The sequence below is a fragment of the Parasteatoda tepidariorum genome, chromosome 3, assembly GCF_982258835.1.
Source record: "Parasteatoda tepidariorum strain Cologne lab strain chromosome 3, Ptep-v5.0, whole genome shotgun sequence".
Lineage (NCBI taxonomy): Eukaryota > Metazoa > Arthropoda > Arachnida > Araneae > Theridiidae > Parasteatoda > Parasteatoda tepidariorum.
This window is the reverse complement of record NC_141757.1, coordinates 82,567,422-82,594,435: the sequence shown is the minus strand read 5'-3', so window position 1 is coordinate 82,594,435 and position 27,014 is coordinate 82,567,422. Positions and strand designations below refer to the sequence as shown.

The 27,014-nt window shown below is 26.3% G+C and overlaps 1 protein-coding gene across 1 annotated transcript; it reads right to left on the bottom strand.

Annotated features, from left to right (window-relative positions):
* Nucleotides 1-2,618: 2,618 nt before the first annotated feature.
* LOC107447966 (synaptosomal-associated protein 25) lies at nt 2,619-26,243 on the bottom strand. Its single transcript, XM_043041344.3, has 8 exons — nt 26,064-26,243; nt 14,520-14,637; nt 13,082-13,123; nt 12,232-12,280; nt 10,737-10,854; nt 6,538-6,666; nt 5,043-5,187; nt 2,619-4,721 (listed from the first exon to the last, which is right to left on the bottom strand). Exons 2-8 carry the CDS (start codon nt 14,613-14,615, stop codon nt 4,656-4,658), a joined length of 645 nt encoding a protein of 214 aa, XP_042897278.1. The 5' UTR covers nt 14,616-14,637; nt 26,064-26,243; the 3' UTR covers nt 2,619-4,655.
* Between the last annotated feature and the right edge of the window lie 771 nt (nt 26,244-27,014).

The following is a 27,014-nucleotide window of genomic DNA, read 5'->3' as shown; positions in this document are numbered from 1 at the left end:
AAAATTATCATTCTTTTGTCTTTGTTTTCCAAAAGCCTAGAAAATAAATTATTTCTCAGTGTAATTTTATGTCCACAGTTTTTCACTTTCTTGAACATTTAAAATAAAAAATCATAGAAGTAGTCACAAAGGAATCTTTGAAAAGACCCTGATTAAGTTAAAAATAATTATTCTTTTCATAAAAAATTTGACGAAAATTCAAAATTACAAAATAAAAACATAAAAAAATCTTTCAAATACATTCTATACACTATATCATTAAATATTCAATGAAATACAAATCTATAAATATTATCTATGTCACGTGAATATAGTTTAAAAAAAATATTGTCTCAGGTTATATCAAAACCGTATATTATGTAACCAAATCATTCTGCTTGCATAACACTGTTTATTTTATAAAATGATCACTTTTCTAAAATACGCGGCAATACAAATCTAATATATAAAGGGTGTCCCAAAATTAACGCAAGGTGCGAATTAAATAGAAAACACAGTTTTCAGTCTTTAGATTGTTATTATTTCATTGAATCATACGTCGCCAATAGCCCACTGTACAGCTCTAGTGCGACGTAAATGAACAGCAACAACAACATTGAATCATAAAGTACATAGGATAGGGTTATTTATGGAATAACACATCGGGCAAATGGCCTCCACGGTTTTTGTTGGCACATACACCCTCTTTTATCGGGATTTTTCATGACCTTTCTGCATAATTGTGACTGAATTTCGTTGATGCAGCGTTTAATTTATTCTTATAATGCGCGAGTGGTTTTGGGCTTGTTGACACAGACCTTTATCTTAAAATAACCCCACGAGAAGAAATCTAATGCTGCTAAATCACACAATCTAGGCCAGGGATGGCGAACCATTGGCACGCGTGCCATTTATGGCACCCGACAAAATATTTCGGGCACGCCACCGATCACATTTGTTATTACACAAATGGTATTACACTATCAAGCATATGTAACAATTAAATTAAAATTCACAAAAAACACACAAAATAATAAACAATTATTAATAAAAAAAATTAACAGTTAATGCTAAAAGAAACAATTAATAACCATAAAAAACAAACTAACAATAAATAACTAGCAAAAAAATTAACAGTTCTGCTTAAACTAACATCTTACAACCTAATATAAGTTATTTGTCATCTAATCTGCAACAACAGAAGTCACACTGTTGTTACTTTAAGTTGAATTACGCGTATAACTGAGACATTGCAAAATGTTTTTTTTTTCATTGTAAATAAAGAGTTTTGAGTTGTTAGTATTTAGTATTATTATTTTACCTATAATCACGAAGTCAAAATTATTTGACGGCACGTCTATGACCACATCAAACAATTTTTTAGAAAAAATGGCACGTTGGTGTATAAAGGTTCGCCACCCCTGATCTAGGGGGCCAATTTCGATCACCGAAACGATGGAATACACGACCAGGAAATGTCTCATGCAGTAATTGAATTGTTTCACTGGCTGTATGGAATGTGGCACCGTCTTGAACTCTCCATTTTTACTAACCCTAAACTCTCAGCTGTCAAATTGCTCTTTTTTCAGGGTTGCCAATAATTTACTGCAAAAATTACGGCAAATTCAAATCTTGCGTTAATTTTGGGACACCCTTTAGTTTTATGTTAGTTAAAGATCAGCGATTTTTTTAAAAATTAAATTAATTAAAATTTTATTTAATTATTTTTAACTATTTTGTAAATGTATAGACGGATAGACAGAAAAATGTTACAATTGTGAGCTGTTATTTTTAAGTAGGTCTAGAATGCGTATTTACAACAAATGCCTTCTACCGCTATTCCAACAGCGCCGTTCTACGCAGGCGCCGTGGATTACTTTATTAAATACATTTTTCACACATTTAAAATCGCTAACACAGATTCTCAGACCAAGAGTGGATAGCTGAAAAGCTGTTTTAAGCGGTTTATACATTAAATATACAGTAAAGTAACAACGAAAGAGTAAGTTTCGTCTAGGCACATACTTTCGATCGACATGGTCGCATAGCACAATATAGAGTTCAAAAAATTGCATTGATATTACTGAAAAAAGTTTCTTGTGTTCAATTACGCAGAAATGTCGTAATGGTTAATAGTGAATGAATAGAGGATTCCCATTTCACAAAAAAATAATTATTTTACACTATTTACACGGTAAACTAAATTCAGAAGATAATTACAAACACTTTATTAATTTTTGACGAAATGGATTTAACTTTAAGGAGATTACATACTCAATGGTTTTAAAAAGCAAATTTAATTTTGAATTTAAAAGAATTTTTTATTAAAATATTTGAAAAGCCTAAATTGTAAGGACACACAATTATTCAGAAAAACTTTGAATTTAAATTTAGGAGTTTTTGTCAAACATGTTTTTAAAAATATATTTCTTCAAAAGTAAAACGGAAAAATTTATTTATAAATTTATAAGAATTTTTGATGCACATATTTGAAAAATCCCTAAATTTGGAATTGTTTATAAAATTTGCTTGTTATAAAAAATAAAAATGCTGATAGTAAATGAAATTCACAACATCATATACAAATAAACAACAAGAAAAAATATTTTTGAATTTCTGTTGTTAAAAGTAGAACGAAATTTTTTTTTTTAAATTTAAAGGATTTTTTATTCACATATTTGCAAAGCCTGAATTTGAAAATCTTTATAATATTTGTAAATTAAAAAGAATATAAAATACTAATGGTGAAGGAAGTGTCTTAGTAAAGTACTCACAATGATGTAATTGTTTATAAAATTTGCATGTTATAAAAAATAAAAGTGCTGACAGTAAATGAAATTCACAACATCATATACAAATAAACAACAAGAAAAAATATTTTTAAATTTCTTTCGTTAAAGGTAGAATGGAAAAATTTGTTTTTAAATTAAAAAGATTTTTTGATTCTCATATTTGCAAAGCCTGAATTTGAAATTTTTTATAATACTTGTAAATTAAAAAGAATATAAAATACTAATGGTGAAGGAAGTGTTTTAGTAAAGTACTCACAATGATGTAATTGTTTACAAAATTTGCATGTTATAAAAAATAAAAGTGCTGACAGTAAATGAAATTCACAACATCATATACAAATAAACAACAAGAAAAAATATTTTTAAATTTCTTTCGTTAAAGGTAGAATGGAAAAATTTGTTTTTAAATTAAAAAGATTTTTTGATTCTCATATTTGCAAAGCCTGAATTTGAAATTTTTTATAATACTTGTAAATTAAAAAGAATATAAAATACTAATGGTGAAGGAAGTGTTTTAGTAAAGTACTCACAATGATGTAATTGTTTACAAAATTTGCATGTTATAAAAAATAAAAGTGCTGACAGTAAATGAAATTCACAACATCATATACAAATAAACAACAAGAAAAAATATTTTTAAATTTCTTTCGTTAAAGGTAGAACGGAAAAATTTGTTTTTGAATTAAAAAGAATTTTTGATTCTGATATTTGCAAAGCCTGAATTTGAAAATTTTTATAATATTTGTAAATTAAAAAGAATATAAAATACTAATGGTGAAGGAAGTGTTTTAGTAAAGTACTCACAATGATGCATAAGTAAAAATTTACTTTTAAATTAAAAAGAGTATGAAATCCAAAAACGTGAGTGAAAACCTAGATTTGACGATGTTTCTAAAATTTGAATGTTAGAAAGAACAAAAATGCACATGAAGAAAACAATAGATGAATTATAAATAAAAAAGTATTATAAATAAAAAACATTATGAATTATAAATTAAAAAGTTTTAATTTCATAATGATAAAATTTAGAATACAAAAAATATGATGTTCTTAAAGGAAAAATTAAGATTAAAAAGTTTTTCGCGAGATCGATTTTTAATAAAAACAATTCATGTATTTAAAACGTATGTGATATGCATTAAAATTACTTTTTCAAGTTTAATATTGAAATGTCACTTTTGGATAAAAACTACAAATATGCTTTATAATTATTTTTTAAACAAATTAGCAAAATAACATTAATGTTTTTCTGCTGGGTTTCCCGCTAATCAAAAGTACTATCTAAAATGTGTTTTGGTTTTTCCAAAAATATTTATGATGGAAGTCCAGTTCCTATATTTCTCTTAAATTTTAATCAATGCTTTAAAATTAAATCAAATAATAAAGAAATTTTACAAAATTGCAGTTTTAAAAATATTCCATTTTATAAAATTAGTTATAAACTTTTCACAAATCAATACCCCTGGGGGTACTGAATTGGAGATTGATCGTTCTCTGTTTCAAGTAAAAATTACGATCTGTGGATGATTGAATGTATGAATGGGTCTGCCTTATAAACGAGCTGTGACGTGTGTGTGGCTTAAGTCGTATTCTTGACCACAGATGGCGCCATAAAATATAAGATACGCACCCTCTGCCTCAAATTCGCTTTGTTTCACCAAACAGACTTGCTCGTATTGGCAGGGGGCATTAGAAACAACAATACAACATAAATTTTTCAATGTGGGGTCCTCTTATAGCGTTATCTTATACTATCGCTAATGTAAAATTGGCAAAATGTTCATAAACTGAAATGAAATTTCAACCAAAAATCCTTGAATGTTCGAATGCATTTGTTGGAAAGTAAGTGTTGAATGTGCGACCTTGTTTCTGTTCCTATTCTTTTTAGTCTTTCAGAAGTTTCGATGCTCGTTGATTGGCTGCCGTAATCCTTGTCTTGTTGGATTCAGTCTAAAATGGAAGAAAAAAAAAGTTTTCATTTATTTAATGCCTATTAAACCCTTCTCATCTTTCAAACATTTTATTGGTTCTGAACTTTATATTTCGTATTTGAAGGACTGAATATGAAAAACATATGTAACATTTTAGAATATTCAGGTTGCGCAAATCGCCCCCGAGTATCTTATGATCCAATAATACTCTAATTGCTCGAACTTTTAAACATATATTTTTGAATTTCTCTTTAATAATACAACAAAAAATGCAATACGTATCAGTTTTTGAAGGTGTTACACTAATAATAATAAAAACTGAAGTCTTAGTTGCCCTCACCTTCAAGTTGATCCTGTCTAATTGTCTGTTTTGAGATTCCACCTCACTTCCCATGTCGATAGCCATGTTTTTCAAATTACCAATCATTGTGCTCACTTGTTGCATGTTGTCTTCCATTTCTTCTTCATGCGCATCATTACTGATTCTAAAGAAAGAGGGAGGAAAGAAAAATCATTATCCATCAAAAAAAATTTATAGTTTTTTACTAAAAGAAGAAAATTATTCTGAAATGAATATTATAATAAAGCCAATTTAAAAAAAAAAAAATATTTTTAGGATGGATTGAAGAATTTTATGAGTTAGAAAATAGACAAGCTCGGAACGATTAAGGAAAACGAAGTTTTTGAATAAAAATTGTTTTAAAATTAGCGTAATAAAAGGTTAAAGATAAAAACGTTAATGTTAATTTTTTCTTTTTTCGATTTTTCGTTCGTTATTCTTTTTCAAAATAATGCAGAATTTCAAATGATTATTTTTTTTGATCACCAGAGGAAGTTAAAGATCAATTACAGCAGGCTAGCAAAAAATAAAAGCTTTAGTGTTTTTTTAAAATTCCGTTCGAAAATAATATTTATACGGGAAAAGGAAGAATTTGAGTTTTCACGAAAACGATTTTATAGATGGCAAATTTTCTGAATAATTTTCTTGTTATTAATTTGTAAAGTCAATTATGACACATAATAACTATTTTTTCGTATGAAAAAAGATTTGCAAGGTTAGAAAATGAGATGTAATATATTTTTTAAATGCAAATTTAAAATTTGGGTATGCAATAATAAACTTCAAAAAAATGTTAAATATCGTTTTCATCCTACTTTGAATATATTTTTTTTTATCTGGGTGGCAATCGTAAAATTGTTCTCCAAGAATTTAAGTTCTTCTTTTGAAAAAGTAACTGGAGATTAAATATCAAAATAATTTGAAAGAACCTGTAAAAAATATATCTATATCTTTTTATTTTGTATGAAGTTATAGTGAATTTATTTCGCATACAGTATTTTTATAGTCTTTTGTTTAAAAGCAAATGAAGGTAAGATTTTTTAAAGGATTCTTATGTAGTATTATACTTTTAAAGGAAAATTATGTGCATATAAATAAAAAATGGAAGATTCTTAGTTGCGATAAAAGTTGACAAAAATATAACCTCTTGGTGTTTATTAAATTTTGGAAGTTAACTATCTAAATAAAAGGAAACACAATAATAATCATAAATTATTATTTAAACAAGAAAAAGAACGCTATCAAAGCTTAATTTTAAATTAGGTAATGGTAGATAAAATAATTCAGAGAATTATTATTCCCGCCATCTACTAAATCTATCATAAAATTCTTTGGAAACCACATTTTTATTCTTCCCCTGATTATAACCACTAGCGATCATTATAGAACATCCGGTATATACATCTCGAATCGATATATTTATTCATTAGTATTTGATGACAACTGAATAAATCTCTCGAATACAAAATACTCTTGACAAATTCAATAAATTTACTTCGCAATATATCCTCCCATTGGACCAGCACCATTTCTGTCATCCATGACTCTTTGGGGCTGATTGTTCACGATTTTCCCATCTTCACTTGCTTTCCAGGTACTAGCATCTTCTTTAAAATCCGAAGATCTATTTTAAGAATAAAAAAAATCAATCATTCACATGTGAATAAAGTAACTTATTCTAAAAATATAGATAATAAATTAATGGAAGCTTCGTTGTGCTTTCTTTTCTTTTTTTTCTTGTTTTTTGTAAAAATTTACTCAAATTGATTATTCACCACGCATATTAAGGGATCATATATTTATTTGCGTTGCATGAAAATATTTTAAATTCTTTATGTCTGAATTGTCCATAGTTTTATATCTGAATTTTTCAATATATTCAACGGAATTTAAATGAATTGGTGTATCGATTAAGGTATAAAAAGTGCTGTGAATAGTACAAAACCTCTTTCTACCGAAAAATTAAGGGGGAAAACAAGTTAAGAGATTTTTGTGAAAATATTCAAACGTGTTATCATCAGCAGTAAGAATGGAGTAGTACATTATTTATCTAAATATTTAGTTGTGACAGTAAGGCAAATTTTGCTGAAGTGAAAATTAAAAAGCATTTAGCTTAAGTTTGTTTTTTCTTTATTTTAAAAAAATTAACTTACAAAACATTTCTATAATAAATTCATTAGTTTTATTAAATTTTTCCAAACACATCGATAAATCATGAAGATTACCAATTGAAACTACAAGATGACGAAGAGAAAAAGAAACAAATAAAACAAGACTTTCAAATTTTTAAAAAAAAACATTTAAACAATTTCATATTAAGATTTTGATTAGTTTTGACTAAATTTACCGATTATGTTTGAATCAAATTGAAATTATATTCACCGCATATAACCTTAATTTCGTAATGGATTATGGTGACCAAAATACTCCTCGAAATAAATAGAAATTATGAAATTATCACATGATTATGAATATATATACAGTGGTGGCCAAAAGTGTGGACACTTTTTGAAAGTTTCATGTTTTTCAACTTTGTGTGCTTGTAAAATATATTAATTTTCTCTTGAATACAAACGTTTATATATCAAATTGAAGATAATTTAATGTGGAATTTTATAATAAATACAGTAATACAACATATGTATTACAGAAAAAGTTATTCAACTATTAGTAAGATCTATCTTAGATTTGCATTTTTTTAAAGTGATACTTACACAATCAATACTTAGTAGGATAACACTTATTTTTTAAGACAGCTTCACAGCGTCTTTTCATCCAGTGAACGAGTGTTTGGAGCTCATCTTTCGTAATCACATGGTGCCAAGAATCAATTATAGCTACTCTTAGTTGCCTTTTATTGGATGGACGTTTTTTTCGTACAGGAATTTTCAAACGTCGCCACAAATTTTCAATTAGATTGAGATCAGGGCTGTTTCCTGGCCATGGTAATATATTCATGCCTTTATTTTGAAAGCATACTTTACATACTTTTGCTGTGTGGCATGGAGCTGAATCCTGCTGAAAAATAAATGGTGCGTTGTTGGGGAAGAGATCCCTGATGGAAGGTATCAATTTTTGTTTCAGGACAGTTTCGATGTATTTTTTGGCATTCAGGATGCCAAATCAGGAAGAAAAAAATGCACAAATGCTACTACCGATAGAAAAATTAAATGACTATGCCTTCAAGATAGAAAAATGTCATCAGATGCCATTAGATGTGAAATGAATGCAGCTGGTATTGCAGTAAGTTCAAGAACAATAAGAAGAAGGTTATTAGGATTTGAACTACAAGCTAGAATTCCAAGGAAAAAACCATATTTAAATCAAAAGCAACCCAAAAAACGAGTTAAGTTGGCAAAAAAACACATTAAATGGTCAGAAAATCAATGGAAGCAAGTAATCTGGAGTGATGAGTGTAAAATATCGCTCTTTGGAAGTGATGGTAGAAAATACGTGAGACGTAGAGTAGGTGAAGCGCTTCATCCTGATTACATAGAAGCAACTACAAAAAATCCAACAAATGTCATGATTTGGACATGTATGTCTGTAGATGGTGTGGGCCGAATTCAAGTTATTGATTGCATCCTGAATGCCAAAAAATACATCGAAACTGCACTGAAATCAAAATTGATACCTTCAATCAGGGATCTCTTCTCCTACAACGCACCATTTATTTTTCAGCAGGATTCAGCTCCATGCCACACAGAAAAAGTATGCAAGGCATGATTTCAAAATAAAGGCATAGATATATTGCCATGGCCAGGAAACAGCCTTGATCTCAATCCAATTGAAAATTTGTGGCAACATTTAAAAATTCATGTACGAAAAAAACGTCCATCCAATAAAAGACAACTTATTGAAGCTATAATTGATTCTTGTCACCATGTGATTACGAAAGATGAACTCCAAACACTCGTTCACTCGATGAAAAGACGCTGTGAAGCTGTCTTAAAAATTAAGGGTTATCCTACTAAGTATTGATTGTGTAAGTATCACTTTAAAAAAATGCAAATCTAAGATAGATCTGACTATTTGATGCATAACCTTCTTAGTAACACAGATATTGTAATACTGTATTTATTATTAAATTCTATTTTAAATTACCTTCAATTTGATATATAAAGGTTTGTATTTAAGTGAAAATTAATATATTTTACAAGCACACAAAGTTGAAAAACATGAAACTTTCAAAAAGTGTCCACACTTTTGGCCACCACTGTATATATATACATAATCATGTACATGCATAATTATAATATATGTATCTATATACCATTAGTATTTTAGGTTCTTTTTAACTTAATTAGAAAGATAAGATTTCTGGTTAGAAAAACCATAATTCTAAAAATAGAAAACTGAAAAGTAAATTTAGACGAATAAATGTTTTCATGCCATTCTCTATGGTATCATGATAAATTTACCAAATTTTACCAAAATCTTCCCCAAAGCGCAACTGTAAAAAATACTGTGTTTCATAGTTTTCCCTTAGAGCCAGATAAATGGTAAATGTTACCATATTCTGGTAGTTTTTCCAATTTTTTTATCAGTGAAGTGCTTTTAAAATTGCATTATGATGAAATGCGGTAGAAAAAAACTTTATTTTAAAAATCTGGTAAAGTGTATTTTCTTTTGTCTAAGTTTGTGTCTTTACTACTGAATTTCCTGACCGACTTCCTTTCTTTGACCACCATTCGAATTCCCGTCAGACTGCTACAAAATTGTATACAGTACACAAAATAAAAAACAGACCACCCGGCATAACTTTTGGTATAATGATGGAATCTTTACGTTCTAGGACTCAAATATGCTAATTAATTAGCGCAAACGATAATTTTGAGTTACGAAATCAGTCACAAAAGCATACTTTCTCTGAATAATCATATTTTTTTTTACCTCTGAATAAGCATATCTTGCATGGAATTACCGTTGGATAAACTAATTTTATAACTTTGTGTAAAAAAAATTTCATTCGCTTAAGACGTTCTCAAGATATGGTGAAATACACAAAAAGTAAAATTAACAATAAGGGGTCCAAACTTTGAACCATTTCTCCTAAATTGCGGCTACCCCCTATATTTTGGGAATCAGAAATCCGAATCAATGGAAGAAAAAAAGACATGTTTATTCAGAGAAAGTATGTTTCTGTGTTTGATTTCGAAACTTAAATTTCGTCTGCACTAATTAATTAGCATATCTGAGGTCACCTCCTTGAACCATTAAGACTGAGTCCTAGAACCTGAAGATTCGATTATTAGATAAAAAGTTATTTAGGGTGTCCGTGTATTTTTTGCGCGTCGTACATAAAATATGGCATAGCAATGTTAATATATTTTTAAGTAATTTAATTTTCCTTCATATGTTACCAATTAAGAAAGGAATTTAATTTGTAAATAAATAAAAATGTTTAAACGAAGTATTTTTATATACTACCAAAATATTATACTTCACAAAATTATATCATTCATTCTGGAATCTTAGAAATCATCATAGATATAAGTATTTCTGTGTCGAGAAAATAATTTTTTTAATACAAGTGAGGAAGTATTGCTGCGGTTTTATGAGCAAGCACCGAGTGTATTTATTTAAGCCTATTTATTTTGTTGTTCGTTATGAATATCATTGGTAAATCAATAGAAAATATAAGAAAAACTGATTACCATATGAAATGTTTAATATTAAGAAATGTAGACTTACTTGTTACAAGGACAGACGCAAATACCACAGCACTGTTCCATGCCTTCCAAATTTTTTTCCGCTTCCTTCATATCAGCGTTAATTTTATCGTTGTCATCTTCAATTCTGTCCAGTTGTTCTAAAAATTTAACATTTATTGTCATCAGAAAAAGTTTACTAACTATGAATTTTTACTCAAAAACCCAAATTTAAGATGTCCGACTGTGTGAAAATCGGCAATTTGGACGACAATTTCGATTTTTTTATCCATGTTAATTAGCTTTACAAAACCATTAAATGTTTGATTTCCGTTTTCTAGAAATGAAGTAGTAGTATTTTGTTTGTACGCTGACAGACAAAACTGAAACCGGAACTCCCGAAAACGAAACTAAAATTTTCGTTGTATTTTAAATGCATTTTCTAAAGAACGGTGATTTTGAGAAGAATTCTTTACGCTAACACACATTACAAAAAAAACGTATTATAGAATTCTTAGAAATTTTACACATAGATTTTGTATAACATTAGCAATGTTTTGAATTAAAATCTAAGGTTCATATTCGGATTTGTTATTTTTATCATTTTAAATTAAGAATATTTAGAATTGTTCTTCAAAAATTTATTATTAAACAAATATTTATTTGAGTTTCATTCTTTCTTTTGTGAAATTTATTAAGGCTTTAATTTGAAACACAAATAATCACTATCTAGGAAAAAATATCAGTTTGAATTTTATGCATCACAATTTGTTGTAGTTTGCAATTGTTGTAGTTACAATTTGTTAGCGTGACATGAAAATTGTCTAGTTTTTAAGCTCAAATTTGCCCTTATTTTTTTAAAAAAAATACATAAATTTTTAACCTTAAATATAAATTTATAATTTGCAATATTATAAACATATAATCTCTCCCTCCTTACCAAATATAAACAAAAAAAAAATTTTTAAAAATTTTGTCGAAACTTTTTGCGTCTTTGTGAGTTTTTTTCTCCCAAAGTTTTAAATAGACAAAAAAATATTAAGTGTAAGTTGTGTTTCGAAATAATCCCGGAGTCTAACAAACTTTAACGGATACTACTCAAGACGAGTATAATCGATATTAAATACCCGTATTAGTAATCGATATTAAATACTGATATTAGTTACTCATATTTAAGAAAAAAAAAGAATATTATCAGGGGTTTACAAAAATACTAGGATCGGGGAATAAATTTTATGAACCAGCATGTTATGGATTAAATTATGCCAAATTAGTTCTTTGCTTTTAAATTAAATTTTACGGCTTTTATGGTAACTTTTCCAGCTACGACTCTTCAGGTGTCAGGATGATTTTACACCCGGTACTTGCAGACCCCACTTATTATACATTATTATCATCTGACTTAAATTGCGATAAATAGATATTTATATTTTGATGCATTCATTTTTATTTTTTAAAATAGTATCGGGAATTTTCATATATTTTTAAATATGCAAGTAAATTCTATGTAATAATCTAGCTTTGATTATTTTAATTACCTCCTTGATCATCAAGTGCGACGAGAGTACGTATCCCTGCTTCCTTGCTCTAAAACAAATAAAAAGTTTGTTAGTAACAGAAAGCACGAAAAAAATATACCTAAAATTTTTTTACTACTTTCATGTTTTGAAACTACAATAGCGAAGCATTTTACATCTTATTTTGACCAATTCTATGAAATATCATAACCATGCTTTTGATACTTTCCGGTGTTATGATTTTTTTAAATTAAATAACTTTTTTCAACAATAAATTATTTCTAAATTCAACATATTAGAAAGATTAAGAGCTAATTTGTTTTCCATTGATATTGTGCAGTAATTAAAATATTATTTTCTTCTTACGCGTTTTACTGAATTAAGGAGAATGTTTCTTAAAAAAATTACGATCTGAAATGAATATAAGTATACGTTGATGATACAATATGAACGATAAGCTGGGGTGGAAAAAGTTAGAACATTTCGAGGTTTTAATTAAAACTTCAGTTTTCAATGGCACACTGAAGATATAAATATCTAAATCATAATATGACATGTTAAATGTAAGAGCATTCAGATGATTAATAAAATCCGACATTCTGCTGATGATTATTAAAATGCAGCATTGTTTTCGTCTTGCACAAAATATTGTCACCTCAATTTCGATAATAGTAACATTTTGGCATTCCTTTAATATTTTCCAACACCATCTCACGATTCATAAAATTTTGGAACATGCATTTTTTTATTTCGCAAGACCAATAAATAATGTTAATATAATATTTAAAGTATGCAATATTTTCCAAGTGTCGCATTGTAAAAAATTTGGGAATATTATAAAATTTAATATTGAAAAATTTATGATACTCACCTCATCGCAAAGAGCCATCATCCTCCGTGTGGATTCAAGTGACTATAAAATATCAACAAAACATTCCTCAGTTTTCATATATGTCTTATGCTATTCATTTGCATAATGTTATTGTATAATTATTTATTATAAGATATTCCTTAAATGACTACACTCAAATAAATGTGTATAATAATTGTCATGCTAATCTTTTCCACTATACCTTCTTTATTGACATTTATTAGTTATAAAATTCCTTTGAAGACTATATACTTTATGTTATTTCAAATTTTCATTAAAATTTTTAAAACATTTTATGTTATTGATTTATAGAAGAAATATTCATTGAAATATTCATTTAAGAAATATTCATTGCACAGTTGATTATTGAATAATTTTTCAAACTATTTTTATATTATTATTGATTCATATAATAATATTATTTTTACATTTATTCAGTATAAAGTTCTTTAGCAAATTATATTAGCCCAAATATTTATGAAAATATTGGAAATATTTTTACGTTTATCTCATTCACACAGCAAGTACTTTTTGACAACTATAAATTTAAAAACCCTTTTTTGACTATATTTGAAAAATGAATGCTCTAGGCAGATTACTATACTTGATGAATAATAAAATCATTAAAAGTAGTAATTTAACAAAATACAAAATTTAAAAAAAAACTGTTTTAAGAATTTCTCTTGTAATTTTAACTAGAATTAGGACAATCCTATATCCAATTGCATCATAACATTGGATTTTTTTATCTATTTGCTCAATTATTTCTTCGAGAAAATTTTATACCCAATAACTTTCAAATATTTAATAGCAAAAACGAATCGTAAATTCCTATTTCAATTTTCTTGATTTTGGTTATTTAAAGTGTATATGTAGACATGTATTTTTTATAAAATTTTCTGATAAATATTTTTAATTTAAATTAAACATGTAAAACTGTAAATAAAAACACACATTTTTTTAAAACTATTTTTTAAATTACATGTTTCTTTAACAGATTTTAAGTTGATATATGTGGTGTAAATATGTTAAAGGATGAATTTTCTTTGTTTTAATAATTTAAATTTTTTTATTGCTATCTACGGTTAATAGCTTTACTGTTATCTATGTAGCAGATATTTCCATACACGTTAAAAATTATAAAAGCTATTTACCCTTACTCAGATATTGATATTAATAATATTGATAGAGTAATAACAAAGAAGCTAAGAAGGTTTAAAAACAATCGATACAATGTAAGTTATAAGAATTGTTTTAAATTTCTTTTTTGTTAGAAAAATTTAATTTACAGATTTTTAGAGCTTTGAAATACTATTTAAAAAACTATTTTATTTCATCTACAGACAAAATCATATTCAGTATGTATATTAGTATTTAATGCAAGACTTTTCTTATATCATTTTGAAGGAAAAAAAATGGTTTATAAAAATGACTTTACCTCATTTGTGGTTTTGCTCTGCTTGTACTGAATTTGTTCCAGTTCAGATTTCCCCTGCATCCCAGTCTCCTCTCCATTTTCCGTGGGTTCAGGCATGTTCGCTTATGAGCTGATGTCCCTAAAAATAGACATTGGTAAATTAAAACGTCATAAACTACTTTAATTTTACTAAAATATTAACAAAAAAAATTTTTTTTTTAAATCACAGTACGATACACACATTTTAAGTTATAAAAATATTTACTTCTAGGCATTATCATTTTACCAAAAAAGGTAATATTATAATATATTAAAATGTTATATTACATTTACTCTGTACTTATTTTTACTTTAGTGAATTAACTTCGATTTTAAACTCTCGAAGTGTTGAAATTTCAACAGCCAATCTCAAAATCTAAAACAAGTTTAACTCAAGTGGCGACAATAATAAAATCGAGAGCCCGAGCCTGTTTAATTTATTCATCCAATGAAAAATTGTAATTGGAAAAGATGCAGCTGAAAATTTGTTTTATTTTATAAATTGCAAAAAATTCCAAATCCGGTAAGCATTTTTGGTGCCTTGTCAGTAAAATCCATTTTATCGTAAAATATTATACCGTAATTTTTATAGCGTACTCGGCGATTTTACATTAATTATTACTGTAAAAAATACGGCATATCAGATTGTTTTGTTCCGTATAATTTTCTGGTAAAAATGAATTTTAAGTACCGGCATCACAATTTTTTACAATATTGTGCCACTCTCAAATTTGCAATAAGTTAGTATACTTTAAAAAAATGTAACTCATGTTAGCATAAGTTTACATGATATAACTTATGATAATTTTTTCCCGTTTGTTCTTATAAATGGTTGCATCTCTTTTCAACGTGCTATTTCCTTGTGCATAATATTAAATTTTATGTAAATTAATGGGAATTTTTCTACATTAGCTATGTGAGTTAAATAAGTTTAAAATAATACCGTAAAATATTATACAGTACTTTGGATGCATTATCCGTCAAATCAATTTAACGGTAAAATCCATTTTTACCGTAAAATATTACACAGTAATTTTTATGATAATATTTATTTCATTCGAATGATTTAGTGATTTTACATTAATTATTACTATAAAGATTAATGTATATCAGATATTTTGCTCAGTATAATGTTCCTGTAGAAATGGCAAAGTGTTCTTACGATAAGTGCCAGCACCCAGAGTGCCAATACTTTTCACAGCAAGTTGATCCAGAATTTTTCACATACTTCCATTCTCTAATTGGCAATTAGTTATCATACTTAAATTAAAAAAGTGTAACTCGTATTAGTTTACATGATATAATTTATATAAATTTTTTTTATTGTTTCTCCTCATAATGTCTTGTCCTTGTTGCGTTGTCCGCTGTTTGTCCTTATAACGTTGAAAAGTAATGCAACCGTTTGTCTTTGTAAACGGTTGCATCTCTTTTCAACACACTATATCCTTGTGCATTATATTAAAATCTAGGTAAATTTGTAAATTATTGTTAAACGTGTATATTGTAATAGTGTATAAGTTGAGTAATAGATTTATAATTTTCTCTTACAGAAAATATAAGTGAGTGGTTTTCCTTTATTTTTAAACTTTTCAGAAAACAATCTTCATTAGAAAAAACTCGGTGTTATTATAAAAATTAAAGTTATCTTATTTTTTCTAATAATCACTAAAAATTGCTCTAATGTAGGACACCATGAAAAATGAATACGCAAATATTTATTTTTCAACTTCATTTAATATTTCTGAACTCCTATAGGAAGTTAACAACGTCACGTTTTCAAATTTTAATTTTTTTGAATTATTGTTTGAAACTTTTTATCATTATTTTTTACAGATTGAATAATTACTGCAAACTTTGAAAAAAAAATTCAAAGCTCTTATTTTATAAGCACAGTTAAATAGAAAAAATGGAGCTCACCTCCCATCCCCCGGTTAAAGAACATTTCACATTAAAACATTCTCGATATTGAAATTATTAGAATCTAAGAAAATTAAATCCTTTGAGAGCAGAAGTATACACTTTTAAATACTTGTAATGTAAGAAATAGATAAGTATTATTGATATTTAAAATTATAAGGCAAAAAGAAAAATCTATTTACAACTAAAACTACTAAATTATTTCTGATTTCGTAGAAAACTTAACTCACAAGTTCTTGATTAAACATTATTATTGTGGCAGAGTTGCGTGTAATACTCTACTTACAGAAATTTCTCGTCTTATTTCTCGTCAAAATGATTGTCATACACACAAAATGTCTTTCAATGATCCACGAAATTGAAAATTATTGTCGTTGCTCAGATATTTTGATTTTGTGGTTCAGTAGTATCGAAAATGTTCACAATTTAGGGTGATGCCCTTTTTTAACAAAATAAAATTCTGGAAAAAATGTAATTTTTTTGTTTTAATTCCGTGAATTTAAGTTTAGTGTTGAAATTCATACATAGTTTTCACTATATTCTAAAACACTAATGCAAAATTTACATAATTTTCTGAGATTGTGTTTGGGAAATTCTTTCATTTCTTCCAATAGCAGAAATTATTATTTTTGCTTATTTATTATTATCATTATTTTGCTATATATGCATTAGGTCAAACGCCTTATGTTTAATGCAACATATCGATTTACACAATTGATTTGAAAGTATTATGCGAAATTAAAGGAATATAACTAAATAAAAACTCAATCATTGCAAGAAATCGAACCTGGGAAATTCATTCATGTATCCGGCGTATCCGGAAAATCCCTTGCCATCAGATTTTAGACTTCCAATACGCACTGAGATGTCACATGGGTGAGGAGCCGTTTTGTCAAAATTGTTGGAGTTCGTGTTTCTTTAAAAATGACATGATTTCGAGTCCAAAAGATTATCAGACATAACGAACTACAACTCGAGGAATGCGAAAGTTTTACAAAATCAGGAGTTTTTTTCCAAAAGAATTATGCTCTTGCATTTAAAGTTAATATATTTAACGTTTTGATTTACCTTTAAATGTTACCATATCCTTCACCCATATCCCATCATCTATTTTTTTGATATTTTATTTTGAAATCATCTATTATTTTGAAAATATTTTGTTCATTTGATTTTTGAAATTTAATGGTTTTCTCAATTAGTTTAAATATTTATTCTTGTTAAAAGAATAATCAAAAAGTTACGAAGCAATAAAACAGAATATTTTTTATTGTGTAGAGTAGATTAATTTAAATGAGATTAAAACCACTGCTTCGCAACTCGAAATTTCACTAACTGACAAAAAGTATATGAAAAAATAATAAAAATAAACCATTTTTAATTATATTAAAATAGAGTTAAGGAATGCGCAGTTTCAATTAACTATATAGTTCGAAATTTCTAAGCTGTGATATATAATTGGGTATTTGCAACTAATCCCATGGTTGAGTCTAATCACGTGGTTGTGCATGCCATGTTAACGTTCGAGCTTAAAGGTTTCGGTTTATTATCACGATGAATCAAATTTCGAATCAAATTTAATTGGAGACTTGAAGGGGATGTCATGCTAGTGTGTCGAACCTGATTGGCTGATCCACTCGTGAAGTCGCCTGCATGTATTCAATTAACAAACATATATATTATAGTTCTTAAGACATAATTTACAAACATATTCTTCTGATAAACTTTGTAATTCAAAAAGAAAGAACTTCTGAACAGCTTAATACAAACACGTATATATATATATATATATATATATATATATATATATATATATATATATATATATATATATATATATATATATATATATATATATATATATATATATATATATATATATATTCAAAATGAAGATAAAACAAAGGAAAATTACAGACTAATGAAAAAAGGAGGAAAAAATTTATAATAAAAATAACAAAAACTGGAAAGAAAAAAAATCCGAAAAAAAGGATAAAATTCTTTTAAAAAATCCGGAAAAAAAAGATATAATCTCTTCATCAGCCCACACGATTATATCCGCGAAAAAAATAATGCTTTCTAATATTGTATCAATATGGCCAAAGCAAAATGTATCAATACAATAGTGTGAGGAAATATATATATATATATATATATTTTGCAGGATTCACTAATATTTAAGTCACAAAATTTTTTTTAGCTACGGCGTTATTAATGGGAAAAGTATTTCTCAAAACAATATTGTTTAGGAAAGATTTATTTTGAAAATCTCTTAATCTTCACTTACATAGTTTAAATACTCAACTCAAATTTCACATACTTAATAACTCAAATTTCACTTAAATAGTTTAAATAATTTATTTAAAAATACTTTTAAATAAAAATGAAAGCAAATTTTATATTAAAAATTTGTTTTAAAAAGGAGAATTTCTAAAAAAAACTAAATTAATGATTGTAGTTGAAACGTATTTCAATCAGTGATGGGGAATAATAAATTAACATATTTAAAATTTGATAAAGTTTGCTCATAAATTCGTTTGCTGTGAGTGATGTGGTCATCTTTTATTAACGTGAAAGATGATGTCAAATTTTTTTGAAAAAAAGAAAGAAGAAAAGACAAAACGTTTAAAATTGTTTATTCTAAAACATAATTCAACGTGAAAGCTGATATCTAATTTTACAGCAACAACAAAAAAATCCCACCTAAATTTTTTTTCTTTTTTAAAACATAATCTAACGTAAAGAATAATATCGAACTTAAAAAATAATTCCTTTAAAATTATTCACCTTGAAACACGCTCTAACGTGAAGGAAAATAACTAATTTTACAAAAAAAAAAAAAAAAAAAAAAATCCTGCTTAAAATTGTTTACTTTGAAACTTGATTAATGTGAAAAATGATATCAAGTTTTACATAAAAAAAAACACTTTAGAATTGTTCGCTTCAGAAAAAAACCTAACGTAATCAAATTTTACGAAAAAAAAATTAATTTAAAATTCTTCATTTCGAAACGCGATTTAAGCTGAAAGATGTTAAATTCTCTTATTTAAAATTGTTCACTTCGAAAAGTTATCTAACGTGTAAGATAATAAAAAATCTTACAAATAAAAAAGTAATCTCTTTTAAAATTATTCATTTTGAAGCATGATCTAACGTGAAAGATAATATCAAATTTTACGAAAAACAAGAATTCTCATTTAAAATTGTTTACTTCGAAATCTGAATTTATTTGTTTGTTTTAATTCCGTGAATTTAAGTTTAGTGTTGAAATTCATACATAGTTTTCACTATATTCTAAAACACTAATGCAAAATTTACATAATTTTCTGAGATTGTGTTTGGGAAATTCTTTCATTTCTTCCAATAGCAGAAATTATTATTTTTGCTTATTTATTATTATCATTATTTTGCTATATATGCATTAGGTCAAACGCCTTATGTTTAATGCAACATATCGATTTACACAATTGATTTGAAAGTATTATGCGAAATTAAAGGAATATAACTAAATAAAAACTCAATCATTGCAAGAAATCGAACCTGGGAAATTCATTCATGTATCCGGCGTATCCGGAAAATCCCTTGCCATCAGATTTTAGACTTCCAATACGCACTGAGATGTCACATGGGTGAGGAGCCGTTTTGTCAAAATTGTTGGAGTTCGTGTTTCTTTAAAAATGACATGATTTCGAGTCCAAAAGATTATCAGACATAACGAACTACAACTCGAGGAATGCGAAAGTTTTACAAAATCAGGAGTTTTTTTCCAAAAGAATTATGCTCTTGCATTTAAAGTTAATATATTTAACGTTTTGATTTACCTTTAAATGTTACCATATCCTTCACCCATATCCCATCATCTATTTTTTTGATATTTTATTTTGAAATCATCTATTATTTTGAAAATATTTTGTTCATTTGATTTTTGAAATTTAATGGTTTTCTCAATTAGTTTAAATATTTATTCTTGTTAAAAGAATAATCAAAAAGTTACGAAGCAATAAAACAGAATATTTTTTATTGTGTAGAGTAGATTAATTTAAATGAGATTAAAACCACTGCTTCGCAACTCGAAATTTCACTAACTGACAAAAAGTATATGAAAAAATAATAAAAATAAACCATTTTTAATTATATTAAAATAGAGTTAAGGAATGCGCAGTTTCAATTAACTATATAGTTCGAAATTTCTAAGCTGTGATATATAATTGGGTATTTGCAACTAATCCCATGGTTGAGTCTAATCACGTGGTTGTGCATGCCATGTTAACGTTCGAGCTTAAAGGTTTCGGTTTATTATCACGATGAATCAAATTTCGAATCAAATTTAATTGGAGACTTGAAGGGGATGTCATGCTAGTGTGTCGAACCTGATTGGCTGATCCACTCGTGAAGTCGCCTGCATGTATTCAATTAACAAACATATATATTATAGTTCTTAAGACATAATTTACAAACATATTCTTCTGATAAACTTTGTAATTCAAAAAGAAAGAACTTCTGAACAGCTTAATACAAACACGTATATATATATATATATATATATATATATATATATATATATATATATATATATATATATATATATATATATATATATATATATATATATATATATATATATATATATATATTCAAAATGAAGATAAAACAAAGGAAAATTACAGACTAATGAAAAAAGGAGGAAAAAATTTATAATAAAAATAACAAAAACTGGAAAGAAAAAAAATCCGAAAAAAAGGATAAAATTCTTTTAAAAAATCCGGAAAAAAAAGATATAATCTCTTCATCAGCCCACACGATTATATCCGCGAAAAAAATAATGCTTTCTAATATTGTATCAATATGGCCAAAGCAAAATGTATCAATACAATAGTGTGAGGAAATATATATATATATATATATATTTTGCAGGATTCACTAATATTTAAGTCACAAAATTTTTTTTAGCTACGGCGTTATTAATGGGAAAAGTATTTCTCAAAACAATATTGTTTAGGAAAGATTTATTTTGAAAATCTCTTAATCTTCACTTACATAGTTTAAATACTCAACTCAAATTTCACATACTTAATAACTCAAATTTCACTTAAATAGTTTAAATAATTTATTTAAAAATACTTTTAAATAAAAATGAAAGCAAATTTTATATTAAAAATTTGTTTTAAAAAGGAGAATTTCTAAAAAAAACTAAATTAATGATTGTAGTTGAAACGTATTTCAATCAGTGATGGGGAATAATAAATTAACATATTTAAAATTTGATAAAGTTTGCTCATAAATTCGTTTGCTGTGAGTGATGTGGTCATCTTTTATTAACGTGAAAGATGATGTCAAATTTTTTTGAAAAAAAGAAAGAAGAAAAGACAAAACGTTTAAAATTGTTTATTCTAAAACATAATTCAACGTGAAAGCTGATATCTAATTTTACAGCAACAACAAAAAAATCCCACCTAAATTTTTTTTCTTTTTTAAAACATAATCTAACGTAAAGAATAATATCGAACTTAAAAAATAATTCCTTTAAAATTATTCACCTTGAAACACGCTCTAACGTGAAGGAAAATAACTAATTTTACAAAAAAAAAAAAAAAAAAAAAAATCCTGCTTAAAATTGTTTACTTTGAAACTTGATTAATGTGAAAAATGATATCAAGTTTTACATAAAAAAAAACACTTTAGAATTGTTCGCTTCAGAAAAAAACCTAACGTAATCAAATTTTACGAAAAAAAAATTAATTTAAAATTCTTCATTTCGAAACGCGATTTAAGCTGAAAGATGTTAAATTCTCTTATTTAAAATTGTTCACTTCGAAAAGTTATCTAACGTGTAAGATAATAAAAAATCTTACAAATAAAAAAGTAATCTCTTTTAAAATTATTCATTTTGAAGCATGATCTAACGTGAAAGATAATATCAAATTTTACGAAAAACAAGAATTCTCATTTAAAATTGTTTACTTCGAAATCTGAATTTATGTCAAAATGTTATCAAGTTTTAAAAAAAACAAACCTTAAAAATTGTTCATTTAAAAAAAATCCTATTTTGGAGGTATAGAAATCAAACTATTGTGTAATGCATGATTTATTATTTTTCGTTATAAAAAATAATAATTTGCTTGGTGTTCTGTTACAATCTAACAGAAATTTGTTTAATTTACTTTAACACACATAGTTTTCCTATACATCATGATTAAATACGTTCATCAAGTTATATAAAAAATCTCATTTAATTTTAACTTAAGCCTCTTGTTTTCTCATAAAAATAACGCCCTTCTGTAACAATTTGGTATTAGCGTGTTTAGAAGCAATTATATTCAAAAGGTACTAATACTCAAAAGGTCATTTCATTATTGTTAATGGTTTATTTACAGAGAGCTCGTTGTAAGTTATTTGTGTTTCTGGTAAATTTTACTACTAAGAAAAGTAAGTTAGATGATGGCATGGTTATAATTTCTTATATCACATATTTAGTTATAGGATCCATGTTGATTTTTTAGTAATACTTTATTATAAACAAAAGACTACATATCAAAAGATTTAAGACAAGTATTATAACAAAATAATATTTTTCTTTATGAATTTAAGGAATAATAAAGTACATAAACTACTAAAATTGTTCCAAAAACTTTTTTATTACATAAAAATGTTTTTAAAAAATTTAGAATAAAAAAATTTATTTTATTTATTTATTGATATTAATACAATTTTGGTTAAAACTTTTTCCATTTTTAAAAAAAAAAAATTGTGAATTCGACAAAATAATAATTGATGTTAATCTGCTCAAAATTTAATAAAAAAATGCAATTAGTATGTTTTAAAAATAGTTAAAAAACTGAAGATTATAATTTAGTTATTCATTTTGAAACACGAAAAATAGTGGCTAATATTATAGCAAAGGACATTCAAATATACAATTGCTTGAAGCATACATATTTTTCTCTTTTTTTTATATTTAAGTTTTGTGTTTAGAAAATATTTATCAGTCATGAAATTTTGTTGAAAAAAAAAGCCTTTCTCTTTGAGAGATATAAGCAGATGCTAGCTATAAACTTGAAATATGACGTGACGTTTCTATTGTAATAAGCATAAATCTTGAATTGTTTTGTATATAATAGGGATTAAAATCAAAGATAAGTTTGAAAGATTAAAAAATATTATCTATAATATTAAAGCTTTTGAAAATATTTTAATATAAAACGAATTTTTTATGAAAACTTGAAAACACAATCTATTAGCTTACAAAGGCTTACTCTGCTTATAACAGTAAATTTAACAGTAATTTAAACTTTTATAATTAACTTTTAAACAGTGATTTTAACTTTTAGTTTTGTCAGGCATATGAAAAATGAAACCTCTTGTTCAACTGTTCTTCCCAAAATAAATATATATCACAAAAGCTTAAAGCCTAACATGGAATTTGTTGACGTTGAGGTAAATGTAACTACTAATTACGTTACTGATTTTTACTGTTCCTGAAAAAGTATTATAAATACATAATTATTTCAAAAATATTCGATTAGAGAGTACAGTTTACTGTACAGTTTTAATAAAATGTTAAAATCCTTGCCTTAATATCTTTAATCAAAAAATATTTTTCAAATAAAAGAGGAAAAAAATTTATTTAAACTTCGAATTTTACGCATAAAATATTTCGTCCTATGATAGATTTGTTTTTAAAAAAAAAGATAGTTTTAGTTTTATAAAATCATAAAACATAAAACATATTTGTTAGATTTATTTACAAAATTTATCAATCTTTATGTGTCCTGTGAAATTAAACTGTAATCTAATAAGTATTTACATTAAGCAGTAATTGTTTTTAATTTAAGCAGTTTCTTCTAATATTTAGAGTTAAATATTTATTAAATTGCTTTTTAAATTTGTCATGGGATTATATTTTATTTATAACCATAAATCTTTTGAAAAATTTATTGACGTTCTAGATACATGAATAATATATCAAATACATAATTATTATACATAAATTTAAATTAATTTTATTAAAGAATCCGAATAATATTTTACATTGTCTTAAAGAAACTATAAAGATCATAGCTCTCCTTTAATCGACTTTTAGAAATTATTTGTATGTATAAATTAATTAATTTTGATGGCATGTTCAGTTAATCTGAAATACATGCTAAGTTATATTATACAATATTCTAATTTTTTCAAAAATAGAAAAATCAAATTAAAAAATATTTTTTGCAAGTAAGTTCGACTGTTTTTAAGGCACTGATTTTATTTGAATCTTTAACTTTAAAAAAGTGACAAAAAATTTAAATTGTAGACGTGCTTTATAGATATCAAATTTTAAACCATTATGAAACGGTAAAACTTTGATAGCTGACTATCTTTAGTTTTGCTACATTTATATATATATTAGGAAAGCATGGTGCTGATTTTATTAGGGCGCTAAGGCTTGAAATGCGTTAAACATATATTATTTATGATAAATGTTAAATTATTTCACCTATCTTAGGTCAAGAAGATTACATTTTTGTGAACTAGAGTGGGATTATTATATTAAAGTAAAATTTTCAGCAGTAAATGATTTATTATCTCATTATATAAAATACTAATGCATGTTATAAATATCTCAAACATATGTTCAAAGCCTCTTCACAAATTCTTATTTTTTTTTCCTTCATCAGTGATTGCATTTTTTAAATAAATAATCCCGGGACTGAGTAAGATAAATTTAACTATAAATTATATTATTCAATAGAGATAAATATAAGTTACATTTAATATTTTGAAATATTAGCCGGTGACTGAGTTTTGAAAATGTATTCTTTGCACCATATTACATTTTCAATTAAAAACCTTTTTCTTCTTTAAACTTCAAAATCCTGTGATTCCTTTGTATTGTGTCAAAGCACAGTTCCCAAAATTTTTTTAAAACGGGAATCAAATTTAATTTTTTGGACAAATTTTTTCAAAAGAAGGAGTCAAATTTGAAAAAAAAAATGGTTTATGCAAATAAGTTTAAAATTATTATCTCAAATATTTGTAAAAAACCTATTCACAAATTCTTTTATTTTTTCTTTTATCAGTGTCATTTTTCTTTAAGTATAAGCCAGTGACTGCGTAAATTATAAAATACACAAGCTGGTGGGATAAATATAAATTATACATGATATCTTGAGATATCAGCCAGTGGTTAAGTTTTGAAAATGTAAACTGCGCACAATATGTACATTTATAATTTCAATTTTTTTTTTCTTTCAAAAACTTTCTTGTTCCTTTATTTCCTTTGTACTGTGTCAAAACACTGCAGTTCATAACATAATTCTATTATGTAGTTATGTTGATGACGTAGTTATGCTAGCGCACTTTAAAAATAAATTTGCATAAATGTTACATGACTTTAATGATCAATAATAATCAACAATTTTATAGTTAAATAAAATAATTTATTATCAAACTTAAACTACGCGTTAGTCTTCAATCAACCCAAAACAGGAATCTTTTCCTGTTTCGGTCATTCGCCGCTTATTACTGTCTCTACACCTACTCTAGAACAACAAAGGGGATAGGGGAAAGTGGGAGATGGACATTGCATAGCGGTTTTCATATTTCCTAAAAATGGGAAAACTCATTACTTACTTCTCGTTCACAAGAAGAGTCTTCTCCTCGTACTGTCAGAAGAATCCTTGTGATGACACGCTGATCCCGGATTATTATCCAGAAATGAGGAAAATTTGATGCAGGAAGGAAATTTTCTCTGTCCTTCTTCACTCTTCGGAATCGACCATTGCCGTGTTTCCCGCGCAACTCCCATTTCGCAGGATTTTCCGGATTCTGACCACTAGGGGGCGGTGCTATCAAACTTTCTATTTTGCTTTTTTATTTCAAATTATAGATTTAAAACTGTAAGTCTTTTTCTTTCATAATAAAGTTTTATTACTTTATAATGCAAAAAAGGAAAACTTTTTTTAAGGCACCATTTTATTTGAATCTTTAACTTTGAAAAAGTGACAAAAAATTTAAACTGTAGAAGCGCTTTATTGATATAAAATTTAAAATTATAATGAAACGGTAAAATTTTGATTACTGACTGTTTTTTAGTTTTGCTACATTTGCATACATTAGGAAAGCATGGTGTTTACTTCATTAGGCCCCAAAAACTTGAAATGCGTCAAACATATAATATTTATAATAAATGTTAAATTAGTTTACCTATCTTAGATCAAGAAGATTACATTTTTGCGAACTGGAATGTGGTTATTATATTAAAGTTGGATTTTTATTAATAAATTATTTATCTTCTTATAATATAAAACACTAATGCATGTTTCAAATGTTATTTAAAAAAAGTGTTTACTAAGCATAATTTCTAATATCCACTAACAAATTTTGATAGAATCATAGGGGAAATACGAGCTTTCTCATACACACATACATACACCTCTTCACTCCGAATTAAAGCATAAGTATTTTGCCTCTCTTTATGTCTTTCTTATTGTTTCCAATTCACTTTGAATCATTCCACTCCAAGTTTTTTTTAGGTCTTCCTCTTTTTCTATTGCCCTGGGGGTTCCAATCAAAAACTTGTGT

Bases quoted from the DNA above. Each gene is read 5' to 3' on its own strand.
- LOC107447966 (XM_043041344.3), bottom strand. From the start codon at position 14,615: ATGCCTGAACCCACGGAAAATGGAGAGGAGACTGGGATGCAGGGGAAA. The intron at 5,188-6,537 runs GTAAATTTATTG...CTCTTTCTTTAG, and splicing joins ATGGGAGGATATATTGCGAA to AATCAGTAATGATGCGCATG. The intron at 4,722-5,042 runs GTGAGGGCAACT...CTTCCATTTTAG, and splicing joins TAGACAGGATCAACTTGAAG to ACTGAATCCAACAAGACAAG.